This window comes from Gigantopelta aegis, chromosome 14 (genome assembly GCF_016097555.1).
Source record: "Gigantopelta aegis isolate Gae_Host chromosome 14, Gae_host_genome, whole genome shotgun sequence".
Classification (NCBI taxonomy): domain Eukaryota; kingdom Metazoa; phylum Mollusca; class Gastropoda; order Neomphalida; family Peltospiridae; genus Gigantopelta; species Gigantopelta aegis.
Window position 1 is genome coordinate 51,345,958 of NC_054712.1, and position 16,002 is coordinate 51,361,959.

Below are 16,002 nucleotides of genomic sequence, written 5' to 3' on the forward strand. Positions count from 1 at the left end.
TATCGACTAACAGACTTTTTAACGATTGTAATATATTTTTCTGCATAAAATATTAGTGGCTGTATATTAAACGTGTTTCTGATCGTTATAATATTTGTACTACGTTAAATTTCATCTTATTTCCTAAAATATTGGGGGGGGGGGGGGGGGGGGGGCTTTTCGTACGTACGAAATTATTTGAAGACAAAATCCAGTTTGGGCTTCTTACAAATATTAAGACGACCAGAAACGCATTGAATATACAGACACTGATATTCTAAACAAGAAAATATATTTAATATGTAAGTTTAATCGTAGAAGTATATTAGTAGTCGGAAACATCTTACAATGCTGCAAACTAAGGAATGTGCCTTTAAGCATCTGTTGCATGTTGTGCATTCATTTTCTGTAGGATTTGGCAGCCTAACTAGAGTGCTACTAAAACCACTTGTCGTCTAGTGAAACAAGGTTGCCATTAATTACTTTTGATACATCGCTCTCTGATAATGTATACCTTTACTGTGTAGATTAGTCATTACAGAAAATATGTTTTGTTTTCCTTTAGTGAGTGTTACAACCGTAAGTGATTTTTCTTTCCTTTTTCTTTACAGTTGATGGCATCCATCATCATTAGCACCTGACTACAGCGGCTTATGAAATCTTTCTGACAGTTATGCTAAAGAGACGTTCTTGAGACCATCAAGTAAAGTGTTTGTGGTTTTACGCGGCAACAATGGAAAATGGAACGATTTTCCAGAACTTCTTTAACTCGAACTTCACCTCGAAGAACAGCCTGAGTCGGGAGCTCATGGAATGGGTGGCCAACCACACCTTCTCGTTCCGTGTGATCGGCGCCGTTGTGGCAGTCCTCGGCTTCATAGGCAACGCCCTCGCCATCGTTGTCCTACAGCGAAAGAGGATGTGGTGTTCCACAGCCTATTTCTTAGTTATCTTGGCCGTCTTCGACAACGTCATATTGCTGGTTGCCATGGTTAAATGTTTCGCAGCACTGTCATCAAGACGTTCCGTGGCCGTTAGAGACCTCCAGACGGTCATGTTCTACCCCGTCAATTACGTTGCCCAGAGCGGCACTATTTTCATGACGTTAATCGTGACTTTGGAAAGATACGTCGCTGTAACGAAACCGCTGAAATCACGAATTATATTCTCTCTGACGTCCGCCAAGAAGATTTCTTTAGCGGTGTTAATATATTGTTTAGTGTACAATATTCCTCATTACGTAGCTATTGATCTTGAGAGCCGTCCATGGAACAGTACAACGCATTATCCTTATTCGGAGTTCGGGGCAAGTTTAGGCTACAAAGCCGTCTATTGTGTTTACCTTCAACTGGTGTTCGTGTACATGTTACCGTGGTTGCTTATGGTCGTATTCAATCTGTTGCTCCTGCATTCGGTGAGGAAGATAAAGTTAGTGCGCACTAATTGTCATTCCAAATCAGTGAGCGATAACGGGAGACGACTAACACTTCCGGTTATCGCGGTGACGACTGTGTTTTTCCTAGCCTATCCACTTCCGGCTTTTGAGGACACTATCTGTAAACGGACCTGTGAGGCAGATACACGCATTGTGCTTGAGCTTTTAAGCGAAATTGCCCGAGTGTTAAATTCAGCGGCTAATTTTATTTTCTACTGTGTCCTTGGGCGTCGCTTCCGGCGGACGTTGTTTTATCTAACCGGAACTTGGCGCAGGAGAATGTCGTCCGTTGTGTCACGGAATTCGGAGAGGGACAGACGATTCGGTACCATTTCCAAATGTACCTGATAGTTCTATACCCAATAACAATATCATTTGAGTTCATTTTAATTTTGGATGTGTGGATGTTTTGAAATATTCGGATTATAACCTAAGTTATGTGGTAATCAGTGTAGCTGTGATGTTCTGTTATAATTATTTATGTTCAGTGAATAAATGGTGGTAAAAGGATTGTCATAGCATGTATTACTTAGAAATAATGTATCGTCTATTTTTTATTTTTCAAAGAACTTCATTTTATTCCGTAACCCTAGAATGCCTTGGGAGACACCTCCATGACAAATTAGGACACCGGTTTTCACGAGGCCAATATTATGCTAGACTCAGACTACCAACTGTCACTACACAGTGGCCAACGTTCTGCTCTCACGACTTCTACGACTGTTCAGTTGCTAGTCTGAGCACTCTTACAACTCGATTATCGTCGTATAACCCATTAGTTGTTAATCTGAAAACACCCTTCATAAGTCGGGGGTTTGGGAAATTACAACGCAAACCGTCGAGTTGGCCAACTTCGTCGTGACAGTTGACATTCTGATACTAGCATTAGTAGTATTGGAATTATGTATTAAAGAGACTGTCCTGTGGCTGTTGTCATTGTATCATGTTTCCGACTAACAAAATGGTTTCACCACAAACATTACATACTAAATATAGCTTCCCCCCCCCCCTCCCCCCTTAGAATAGCAGGGTCTATATATTCAGTGCGTTTCGTGTCATTCTCATGTTTGTAAGTATCTCAAACTGGATTTGGTCTCACAATAATTTCGTACATACTAAAAGATATATATGTATTGAACACTAGTGAGTACTAGAACTAAAAATGTAGAACTAGAACTAAAAATGACGATTAAGTAGTACAAACACTAGGAGTATCAAACACATTTAAAACACAGACACTGATATTTTATGCCAAAAATACGTTTAATTAAAGTTTATTTTGTTTAACGAAACCACTAGAGCAGATTGATGTATTTATCGTCCGCTATTGGAAGTCAAACATTTGGTAATGTTGACATATAGTCTTAGACAGGAAGCCTGATAAATTTTTTTCCATTAGTAGCAAGGGATTTTATAAATGCATCATCCCACAGACATAATAGCACATACTACGGTCTTTGATATACCAGTCGTGGTGTACTGGCTGGAACGAGAAAGAGCCCAATGGGCACATCGACGAGAATCGATCCTAGACCGACTGCGCATCAGCCGAGTGCTTTACCACTGGACTGCGTCCCGCCCAGAATGTGTTTAATATGCCGTTATAGTTAATACACCATCTCTGTTGGTCGGCAACATAATATTATTAGCAATGGTAACAGACTCGGGTCTGTCCCTTTAAACCGATTGTAATAAGTATGTGTCAAACGAACCTGACAAGTAATTACTTTCGAAATCGAACACACAGCCAGGAGTGTCACCAAATGGGATTCGACGAAGCAAACGAATAAGGTTTCGGGGATTTTTTCTATTTTATGTTCTTTTTCAAACTGTTGTCTTGAAAAACGATTTTAGCCATTCATATTTTAATATACTAACTTATCACAGAAAACGGATCCCTGGTGACACCTACAACCTAATTACTCTACTGCCTTTTGCGTGATTACCTTTCTGTGCTGAAGTTTGTATTACTTATTATGTTTTTATTTGTATACTATGACATTTTTGCGATTACGAAATGACATGTTAGGATCAGACTACCAACTGTCACGACTGAGCTTGCCAACTCTTTGACTGTCCAGTTGGTATTCTGAGCGCTCTTATAACACGATTCGTGTTGTATACAACACCAACGACCGATTAGTTGTTAGTCTGAGCGCACCCGTTGTGAGTTGGAAGTTGGAGAAATTGCAACGCACCAGTCGAGTTGGCCAACTCCTCCGTGACAGTTGACAGTTTGAGCATAGCATTACATTTTTGAAAACATAACGCTACTTTAAGGTACTTTTTTTATTGTTTCACAATATTTGCATTTGTGCTCCGTATTGTCATTTGCATTAGCTCCAGGTTAGCTTAGGTTGTTCTAATACAAACAAATCACATGCCGACAATGTTAACGTATGTTTAAAACACTATATGCAATATATTAACCACACTATGACCCATATATATCAGTAATAAAGCCCATCCCTCGAAGTATTAACCGTAGAATGTGGAATCTTTTATGGATTAGTTTCGATATAACCGGATGGTCTTACAACAAGCTAGTTTCGCACAAAGCTACTTGACACAGTGACACTAGATGAGATAAAATTGCATTTATTGCCCAGATGAAACTATTTTTATTTTGACAACAAATACTGTTACATTCATCGTCTATGGCAGGCGGTGTGGTATTAACTGCTCGATTAAAAGTTCGGTGCACCTCGAACCTTGACCCAGACGGATGTTATTTGGTTTAGTACTATATTTAGATCATTACCACATCCACTTGATGTTTAGGCATGACCAGTTGCGTTGCGTACGTTTTTGCCATGCTCATATATCATAGAGGTTTCGAGCATGTCCGCCCCGGAGTTCGATCTCTGGGAGGCCAGGGAGCCAACCCGGGGCAGATACATGACCAGTGTATTCCACAAGTAATTAGCTACAGGGCAGAAGCATCAGCTTCAGTGCTCTCAAGGACCACCTTATAAATTAGAACTCAGTTAACGTTTATAACATCCCCGCCCGCCCCCGACCTTTGTCAGGCTGCGTGTGATCCCTTCCACATGCCAGCGAGGGGTCTCCTCCCCTCAACCCATTTCCTGTCCTGGACGGAGGAGCCGGCGTAAGTCAATACCTGCGCCCAAGACAGGCGTGCGCTACAACAGCTTGCTCTGAATGTTCACATAAATTCCTTATGACTATTACTATGACGTTTATAAAATGTCTTTAATAGTAGAACGGAGATTTTCGAAGGGTCGGAGAGGATTTTTACATGCATCACCTGTACATATACAGTCTGTTTTGTTTAACGACATCACTAGAGCACATTGATTAATTAATCATCAATCTTTTGGTAATTCGGACATAGAGTCTTAGATAGGAAACCCCAACATTTTGTCATTAGTAGCAAGGGATCTTTTATATGCACTTTCCTACTGACTGTAAAGCACATGCCATGGCCTTTGACCAGTTGTGGTGCACCGGTTGGAACGAGAAAAAACATTCAGTCGAATGGTCCACCGAGGTGGTTCGATCCTTCGACGCAAGCTCCTCAGGCGAGCACTCTACCGACTGAGCTAAATCCCCCCCCCCCCCCCCCCCCCCCCCCCCCCCCCCCCCCCCCCCCCCCCCCCGTACATACAATCATGCCGTGGACTCGGCCACTGGTAAGGCAATGACTAAGTCCAGGGAAGACGTCCCGTATTTTGTTATGGGCACGACCAGCCCTCGGTGGTGTAGTGGTTAAGCCATCCGACTTAAGGCTGGTAGGTACTGGTTTCGCATCCCAGTACCGGCTACCACTCAAGGCAAGTTTAACGACTCAGTACGCAGGTGTAAGACTACCACACAGACTTCCCTATCACTATTCCTAACAACTAACCACTGTTAAACTCACTGTTCTGAACAGACAGCCCAGTGAGCTGAGGTGTGTGCCCATGACAGCTTGCTTTAACCTTAATTGGATATAATCATGTTAAAGCAGTATAGGATGTAGGACCTGGACACTTTGTAATATTTGGTTTCCTGTTTCGTTTTGTTTTTGTTTTTGTTGATGCGTGTTATGATGCATAACTTACTGGCGTATAACGTATAAGTCTGTTTTATTATAACCTAAAGTAACTTTATTCTTCATCGAATAATATAGCGTAATGCTACTTTCAGACTGCCAACTGTCACGACAAAGTTGTTTAACGTTCTGCTCTCTCGATTCTACGACTGTCCAGTTGCTAGCTAGTCTGAGCGCTCATACAATTCGATTTTCGTCAAATACGACTTCTACAACCGATTAAGATATTAATCTGAGCGCACCCATCGTAAGTTGGCAATTGGGAAAATGTCAATACAACCGTCGATTTGGTCAACGTCGTCGTGACAGTTGATAGTCCTACACTAGCATTAGCTACACAGAGAACAGTTTGTCATCGCTAAACAGAATACAATCTTTGTTTTTCTTTTCTTTTTCTCTTTTCTTACAATCTAGCTTTTGGGTCACGTGACTGATAATCTAAATATAAGTCAAATTCATCAACTCGACTCTATAGTCAATTAATCGATATATATTTCTGTTCAGTGGATTACTTTTGAAATATATATTATTAGTATTCCTAATGATACAACTATACAGAAAGAGAGTTTTAGCTGTTATTATTAATGGCGATATTAGTATGATTTGAAATATTAATATACGTTTGATCCCACAAAATAAACCATTATCCCATTTATTTTGTTGTTGTGTTAATCTATCCCCAAGAAAAAAAGTTTTTTTTAACAACACACTCCACATATTTTTTTTAACGGTTAAATGGCGTGGGGAATATGGTTAAGGTATACGCAGATAATCGGAGAGGAAGCCAGCTACAGCCACGCCATAGGCTACTCTTTTTTTTCAATTAGCAGCTAAAAATCGTCTATATGCACTATCAAATACCACGGACTTTATAACACCAGGTGTGGAGTACTAGCTTGAATAAGAAATAACCCAATGGGCCCATCGACGAGGATCGATCCTAGTCCTACCGTGAACCACTGTGCTACAGTCCGTCCATCTGTTGGAGAGAACATTGGGTTATTTCAAGTTCCAGCCTGTGTACTACGACTGTTATATACAAGTTCGTGGTATGAGCTATCCCGTTTGTTGAATGGTTCATATAAAAGACCCCTTGCTACAAATGGAAAAATGTAGCGGGTTTCCTCTCTAAGACTAAATGACAAAATTACCAAATCCAATAGCCGATGACTAATAAATCATTATGAGCTACTTCTTGAGAGCTGTTGGAGCAGAACATTCATTCAATATTTAGATCGCCTTTTTCTCGGGAGTAAAGCGGCCCTCACATATCGGTCGCGGCGCCCGCGCGACTCCTAAAACAGGCCAAAAAGGGCATTTTCGCGAGGCGTCCGGCCGAACGCTGCCCGATTTCTACGGGCTCCGCTGCGATATTTAGGGGTCGCCCGAACCGCGCGGGCGTGTAAACCTGACTCCCAAATCTGCGATTTTCCAAGCGCGAGTGCGAATAATTTTTACATGCTCATATACCACTAGAGTTTCGAGCATATCCGTCCCGGGGCCTGTCTCTGGATAGCCAGTAACTTGCTCCGGGACAGAAAAAAATTAAGGGGACAATTTTGAAATTTACATCCACAAATTAAATAGTGGGCCTTTAAAATTTTGATACTCATCTCTAATTAATATAATCAATTTTAAAAAAAATCTACTCATTAAATTTGGTCGCTAGATTAGATTGGGCGGTCAAAAAGAAATTAGATAGATAGATAATTAGTTTCACGGGGGGTTGGGTGGGGTGAATGGACAGAATTTTGAAAATAGAAATTTATATAATTTGGAACATTTTTAATAACAATAATACATATATATATATATATATATATATATATATATATAAAAAGAGGTAATTTCGACATAAAATTTTGAACGAAGGTCTAAAAGTTTAAAGTCCGATCTATATCGTTAAGGCCGTTAGGGGAGAGGTTGGCGACTACGGCGAGCCGATGTCCGGAGTTGCAGTCAGCGATGGGATGAGTTGCTTCTTAGAGAGCTGGACCCATATTCACAAAAAAGTGTAAATTTACGTCTACGACTAGCACTTACGTGTGCCGTAGATTTACGTTTACGTGCAAGAAGCACCTTATTCTCAAAGATGGTCGTAAATGTAAACGTAACTTAGTTGGACGTAAATCTACGATTTAACATTCTCACTGCAGTAATTAATAAAAACACATTAGAAACGATGGCTACCGGGTAAATAACAAATGCGCAAAACGCAATTTTGTTTGTCGTCTGCTAACAATAACATTGCGAACAGTGAACCATGGCATTTTGGTATTGGTGGGGATCCGCGTTTTGGTACGAACTTGAGGACATTTCTTAAAAAGGAAAAGATAACTCAGGAGAAATTGGCCAAGTCGAAAACATCCGTTCGATCACGAACAAAAATATGTTCAATCCGTGGGCGTTCGCCATAGCAAACTGCTTCATTTATTGGAAATGCTGCTAGTTTCCGTAAATAATAGTAAATAACGGCGATCATGCTTGATTTATTATATGTACACAACTTACGTGCAGCGTTAGTTGCAACCTGAGGCACTCTTATATTTACGTCCAACTTTACACGAAACTTACGTTTTCGTGGTTTCGTGAATAGCTCTTCAGTCGTAGATTTACGTTTACGTGTAAAACTAGGCTTACGATATTTTGTGAATATGGGTCGTGAATTGCTCTTCAGTCGTAGATTTACGTTTACGTGTAAAACTAGGCTTACGTTATTCATAAGCCCTCAACACTTCCGCCTTAACTAGGTCGTACTGACTTGATCGCTCATCACTCATTGAATTATAAGCTACGCTAGCCTTCCCCTTAAACTTAGACACGGATAACAATGTCCACTTAGACTGCTGCCAATTTAGCTGCTTAGCGGCCCGTTCAAAAAGTTGGAAGAACATATCTACGTCCTGGTCGTCAAATACAGGCACTGATCTATAAGCCTCCGACATGTTAAAACCATTTCCTGCCTCCCGTCTAACTTCTTCAGTATTCAACTTTAACTCATGTTCCACTTTTAATTTTGCTAACTGGAATTCTCTATCCCTATCTCTCTCTCTCTCTCTCTCTCTCTCTCTCTCTCTCTCTCTCTCTCTCTCTCTCTCTCTCTATATATATATATATATATATATATATATATATATCTCTTCTCTATCTTCTCTATTCCTCTCTTCTCTTTCTCTATCTCTATCTTCTTTTTATCTATCTCTATCTTCTTTTTCTCTATCTCTATCTTCTCTTTCTCTCTCTCTCTCTATATCTAATGCACGTTCTTCTCTTTCGTACTCAAGCTTTTTAAAAGCTAACTGTTGTTCCACACTTAAATCTTTTATCTCTATCTCTGGAAAAATCTCACTGTCTTCCATAACAGGCCTATCACCAAAAACTTCCTGGATAATAATTGTCTTTATATCACCTAAGGTTTTAGCTGATGTTAAATCAATTTTCCGCTCACTTGCAATTTCAACTAACTCGGCCTGACGTGCTCGCGTAATCTCCACTACACTGAGCGTATGCCTATCCAGCAAATTCTTATCCATGTTTAGATATGACGCACTTATTATTAATTAATTTTCTAGTGAACAACGTTGCTACTTCTAGTTAATTTGTAAAAATAATTTATAAAGCCCCCATTTACAAACAATACTTTTTTAAATATGCATGTCCCGTTTCAGATCCGGGACGAGCGCCCCAATTTTCACTCCTGTCACGGGGATCCAATAATACCCGTAACTGAATAAAACACGATTATCCAAATATCTCTCCTAACTGTATATCTATTAGATCTTTCTGTATCGGGCAGTGTATACCCGAGTGGCTCGGCTCTAGTTATATCAGAGATAAGATCTATATATAAAGTATATATAATATAGCACGTTAGTTCACTAGAAAACACAACAAAACACAATACTCTTTGGAATCTGTATTAACCTTAAGCTGACAAATATATTTGCCGCAGTTAATTAATTAACAACAACAATAATAATAACAACCCAGAACTAATCACTTAATTAGTTAATACTAGGTGTCTAGTTTACACAATATTCTAATCACTTCACCGTGATACAACACACACACGTGTGATAATTGAGAAACGCTTCCAGGGGAACTTAATTAATAAAGGAATTACAACTCTATTCCTAACTGGTTAATTTTTAATTAACCCTTAACTACTCATTCAGTAACCTTGTAATACAGAATTAATACTGGTACCTATCACAATAAAGACAATAACCTACAGTTTACCTAGGTCCTCTAGGATGACTGGTTAAGCTTTATATATATTAGAACAGTGAAGCCTACAGTTTACTTCGTCAGATTATCGGAAACACCGTCTAAATAATATTGGTATAATACAGTATTAAAATATTTAAAGTCACATCAATCACATCAAGGCTATACAACAGAGCAGAAATAAAATATTTACCAGTCCAGTCGGACTAACGTTCCCCGGAGCCGTCCAATATGTTTCTCCCTGATATCTCTAAAATCCTAGCTATTTATTATAAAATGCGAATATCGCCTGGGGGCACATCGCGGTACCGAATACCTACAAGTGATATTTCCACAGCGACCAAGACGGCAATTTTCTCAGATGGCCAGACTCACTGTCGCCTAGTCGCCAAAATCACGGTCGTAAAAACCGCACTCGCGGAGGTATTACGTAACTACTGGCTACATGGCCTCCGCAGCTGGTCTGGGTGTGTATTGGAAGGTACGGTCGCGCGGAGGTATTACGTAACAAAGCCCATCTGGTCTTAAGTGCATATTGGGACTGCACACGGCCCTCTAAAACAATTAATATCGCCACAGGCGAAAAGAATTTAAGAGCATGTCCCGTCACAACCCGGGTCCAGCTACCCCTTTCAGTTGTAGACTTCAATGCAATTAACACTATATAGGCGGCCTTGACATACCACGTCTAAATACTAGTATCAGACAGACTACATAACAATGGAACAGATTATATATTTATTCAAGGGGGTCAACACAGAAAACAGTTCTCAACATTTCGCAATACGAAGACAGTTGACATTTAAATTTTAATAGTAATTTACAAATAAATCTAAGTTCCCTTTTAATTAACACCTCCCCATCACAACAACGTTCACCAATACTAAATGAGATTGAGATATCCGCTAGCTCTTCTCAAAACACGGAAAAACAACTCCCTCGGTTTTGCTAATTCGGAAAGCGTTTCTTCAACAAGTCAAACCCCGAATCCTACATCATATTATAGTCTAACGGCACCCTTTTCGTTAGCTCCGTTTTGCTAATTCGGAAAGCAGATTCCTTGACACGCTGCCCTAGACGGATAAACTCCCAACCCACTCAAAATGTGCTAGCGTAATCGTTGGGAAAGGAATTTCCTTTAGCCAAATACAACCATTTAATTAATTACTCTCTTCCCCACCCATAATAATATTTAAATACGTTCTAATGATTTGGAAGCAAGCACAAATTCAATGAAAAAACATCCTACAGAACAAAACAAGACTTACTTGTTTGAAACCAAAAACCAAGTAAAGGATAATGCCTCGGCCCGATCTGCATTGACTTTCATAACCCTTAAACCCGATTGGTCAGATAATAACGAAGCCCGTAACCTACCGACAACCCCCGAGTAATTTTCCACCACAATATAAATTAGACTGGTCTCATACCATACTTTATAACATGCACAACGTAACGTTCCTGGCATTCCCTTATTAGTAAGGTTAATATTAGAGATTAATATAATTAATAAGAAGAAGAATAACAAGAAGAACCAAATAAAAATAATAACCAAGGAAATATGAAATGATAGATCGACAGAAAACCAGGAACGCTACAAGAGTGCTTCCGGTTACAACTAACGCTGTAAGTCGTGTACATATAATAAATCAAGCACGATCGCCGTTATTTACTATTATTTACGGAAACTAGCAGCATTTCCAATAATTGAAGCAGTTTGCGATAGCGAACGTCCACGGATTGAACATATTTGTGTTGGTGATCGAACGGATGTTTTCGACTCGGCCAATTTCTCCTGAGTTATCTTTTCCTTTTTAAAAAATGTCCTCAAGAAAACGTAAATCTACGGCAGACGTAAGTGCTAGTCGTAGACGTAAATTTACACCTTTTGTGAATATGGGTCCAGTTCTTTAATCAGCGGGCGCCCGCCAGATTATCTAGCGGCGTCCGGCCGACGCCCTGGCGGCCGCACTGTTTCCACTGCGATCCAGTGTTCAAAGGGCACTGCCCGGGCCCCGTCTAATATGTGAGAGCACACGTCGCAAACATGAAATTCGCCCGATTCATCCACGGGCTCTAAATCCCCCGGCGACTCCTGCGATTAAAAAAATCGCGCGGACGCCGGCTGATATGTGGGATGGCGAAAGGGAAAACGGAAAATGCCGAGGGATCAAATTTGACAAAATTATATAAAGGTTTGTTACAACTGATATACAATTTGGGCTAATGCTTTATTCTGGTGGGCTAGTGTAATTTATAAACCCACTAGCCCTGTGGCTAGTGACTTTTCAAATCATTTGCTATACTCTGCTAGCGGTGTCTTCAAACAAAACACACTTTACCTCTAATTGCAGCCACTACTACTATTTATATTAACTCAACACTTTCCAGCAATGTGTCTATTGTCTACCACATATGACATTAAATATCCTTGGATCTATTTAATACCTATGCCCAGAATCCATTTAGATTACTTAGAGTTCTGCTAAGACGCATCACCGTGACAGCGAAAAATTGCGTTTATTTTCTCAACACATGTCACGAATGGAAACAGAGAACACCAAGACAATTACTCCTCTTCCTGTTTTTGTCATTATTTGTCATCAGATCATTCTGAGGAGGAATTCTCCACCCACGTGGTCCGTATTGACAGTCTCACTGCACTACTGTGTTTTTAATTCAGTTCATCACTTTTAACAAGTTAAAGTTAAAAACAAAAACCCAAAACAAACAACCCAAAATACACCCCAACAGACACGCGTTCGCTCACACCCACACTCAAACACGATCTCTCTCTCTCTCTCTCTCTCTCTCTCTCTCTCTCTCTCTCTCTCTCTCTCTCTCTCTCTCTCTCTCTCTCTCTCTCTCTCTCTCTCTCTCTCTCCCTCCGTATGTACGTACGTATGTATGTATGTATGTATGTATATATCAGTTAAATCATAATTATTACTTTCCCTTGGGTCCAAAATGATTAAAGGTTTGAACTGTAATTTTGTGTACATCTCGATCAAGTTTGAATTTCATTATGATTTGTAAATTGTTGACACAGCTCTGATCCTTGAATTTAGGAGATATGAAAATGTACTGGGTCTCAGTAGGAGACATGTATTGCTCTAGCAGTGCCCTCAGAAAAAACATAATGTGTAAAACAAAATGTGCCTGTACCCCATCCCACCGCAGTGTTGTGCCCCTATCATTCACATACTGTTCCTTTGGCTATGCGCACGCGTAATAATAGTTTCCAATTATTTTGTCTGACATCTTAGTACTCGTATTACAATCATAATAGTAGTGATCTGTTGGGGTTTTAGGCTTTTTTTGGTATATTCGATATATTTGTATCATTAAAATGTTTACCTTGACACTCCATAGGCGATGCATTTTTCGAGTAGTGGTTAAACATTCATTCATTCATTTGATATTTTTGTAAAATCATCAAATATACGTCTCGACATCTTGGTATTAGAAGCGCTTAGATAGTTCTTGTTCTATTAGATATATTTGTACACATTCGAGACGCACTATGTTATTAACACTGACGTAAAGTTTCAACTCCGGTCACTTTTACATTAATTCCTCATTCACGACCTCTCAAGGGATACTCACTTTAAACACGGCGTATATTCTTCTAACACCGTAGTCAATTTTCGAGCTATTGTTTGTACAAAACAGCTCCATTTGAAGCCATGTTTCTAATTCTCGTGATGGCAGCCAAAATGTCAAGCAATTGCAGCAGATAAATGGTCGTAATTTTAGAAGATTTGTATCAGACAAAATGAAATCTTACGCCAGCTTTTAGCGAAATTCAATTTGCAGTGTTGTCAACCATCAATGGTTCCAATTAGAGACTAGGGGACTAAACAATTCTCTGCTAAATGACGCAAGAGACTGAGGGTGTAAATAGAACAGTGTGTTACACCAGAGCGGTAGTCAGATCGGTTTAACCTTTGGTAATCGTATTTCTTTGTTGTATCCCATTCCTCTTCTGAACGACACAGACCTTTATTTGTGAAATGGGTTTGGATTTTTTGTTTTTATTTTAGTTTTATTTTGTTATTTTTTTTATAACTCTTTTTCTTCTTTTTTTCTTCTTCTCTCTCTCTCTCTCTCTCTCTCTCTCTCTCTCTCTCTCTCTCTGTCTCTGTCTGTCTGTCTGTCTGTCTCTCTCTCTCTCTCTCTCTCTCTCTCTCTGTCTGTCTGTCTGTCTGTCTGTCTGTCTGTCTGTCTGTCTGTCTGTCTCTCTCTCTCTGTCTCTCTCTCTCTCTCTCTCTCTCTCTCTCTCTCTCTCTCTCTCTCTCTCTCTCTCTCTCTCTCTCTCTCTCTCTCTCTCTCTCTCTCTCTCTCTCTCTCTCTCTCTCTCTCTCTCTCCCTCCCTCTCTCTCTCTCCCCCTCTCTCTCTCTCTTTCTTTTTTTTCGTCTATCTGTCTCCCTCCCTGTCTCTCTTTCTGTCTCTCCCCTCCCTCTCTTTCTTTTTTTCTCTATCTGTCTCTCTCGCTCTCTTAATTTTATATTTGGGGAGTATGAGAGTGTTTCTGTCGTTTATCTGGGTTTTTAAATGTGTTGTTTACATTCGTTTTTTTTCTTTCTTTCGTTCTTTTGTTTTATTTTCTTTTTATTAATTTATTTTCGGGGGAGTGGGGGGGGGGGGGGCTGGTTTAGAATTAGCAGAGAATACGCATTGTATCGTTTTATCAGTGTTGTTTGTTCGGAATGTTCGTGGCTGTGAAGCATGCTATATCGTTTATAAGAATATTATTCTTGAATAACGTGTTTCGTTTTTCTCTTGGTAATTAGATCGCGAACTGTAACATCGAAAATCGACATCCGAGCTATTTCGATTAAAACAGAATTTAATAATAGGAACAGTCACAAGAATTGTCGCTTTGCAAAATCAACCTATCATATTTGAAAGACAAGAACAAGACAGTAATAGTATTTCCAAACGCCGGTTCTTGATATTCTATAGTTAAATGTGCTTGCTTTAGGGTTTATGGTTCACATGACTCTGGTAACTGTGTTCCACAAGTTTTTGAAAGACAAATGTGCGTGTATGGAGGATGGACAATAATCGAGATTGAAATTATATGATTACTAGTATACTACACACGGCTTACTGATTTTGATATTACGTAGTTCTTGTCATAAACAGGAGGCACAAAAAGTCGGATTTTTTTCTTTAACTACACCACTAGAGAACATTGATTTATTAATCATCGGCTATTAGATGTCAAACATTGGCAATTTGACATATAGTCTAAGAGAGGAAGCCCACTACGTTTTTCTATTAGTAGCAAGGGATCTTTTATATGAACCATCCCACAGACAGGATAGCACATACCACGGCCTTTGATATACCAGTCGTGGTGTACTGGCTGGAACGAGAAATATCACAATGGGCCCACCGACGGGGATCGATCCTAGTCCGACCGCGCATCAAGTGAGAGCTTTACCACTGGGCTGCGCCTCGCCCCTTAAACGAGATTAAATGTATATGATTATACTGCACACGGTTCAATGATTTTCATATTACGTAGTTAGTTCTTGTTAGGAGGAAGGAAAGGAATGCTTTATTTAACTATTTTAAATACGGTTATATGGCGTCAGACATATTGTTAACGACAACGCAGATAATACAAGAGGAAACCCGCTGAAGTCACGCAATGGACCAACCGACGGGGATCGATCATAGACCGGCCACGTATCAGGTAGAGTCGAAACATTGGTTGGATAGAGAAATATCTCAAACGGTCCACCGACAGGAGTCGATCCCAGACCTGCCGCGCATCAGGCGAGCGCTTTATCACGTATTGCACCTAAACAGGAAAAACGGGGAAAAACATTTGTTTTAGCGACACCTCAGCATTTCAGTTCTAGTTATATCTTGTTTAACATTATAGTTATTTCGACATTTGGCCAAAAGCGATAAAGATCTTTCATATGCACTATCCCACAGATAGTAACTACATACCACGGTTTTTGATGTGGTGTGGGGCATAGGTCGGAACATGGGGGGGGGGACTGGAAAAGACCGTGGTATGTGCTATCCTGTATGTTGGATGGTGCATATAAAATATGCCTTGCTACTAATGAAAATATGTGGCGGGTTTCTTCTCTATATGTAAAAATTACAAAATGTTTGACATACAATAGCCGATGATTACTAAATCAATGTGTTCTAGTCGTTTCATAAAGCAGAAAGAAACGTTTTAAATTTATAGTCCTCCCATTGGGAGATAAAAGTTGACACCATATCCCTCGCTTGTTATCGTTGATTGTCACTGATCATAATTTATTTGACCTCCAATAA

General features: G+C 39.8%; 1 protein-coding gene across 1 annotated transcript; it reads left to right on the top strand.

Moving 5' to 3' along the window:
• Positions 1–712: 712 nt before the first annotated feature.
• LOC121389328 (FMRFamide receptor-like) lies at positions 713–1,762 on the top strand. Its single transcript, XM_041520924.1, has one exon. The coding sequence runs from the start codon at positions 713–715 to the stop codon at positions 1,760–1,762; it is 1,050 nt and encodes a 349-aa protein (XP_041376858.1).
• The last annotated feature ends 14,240 nt before the right edge of the window (positions 1,763–16,002 follow it).

What these genes read in the sequence shown, in the direction of transcription:
- LOC121389328 (XM_041520924.1), top strand. Translation starts at nt 713, where the DNA reads ATGGAAAATGGAACGATTTTCCAGAACTTCTTTAACTCGAACTTCACC.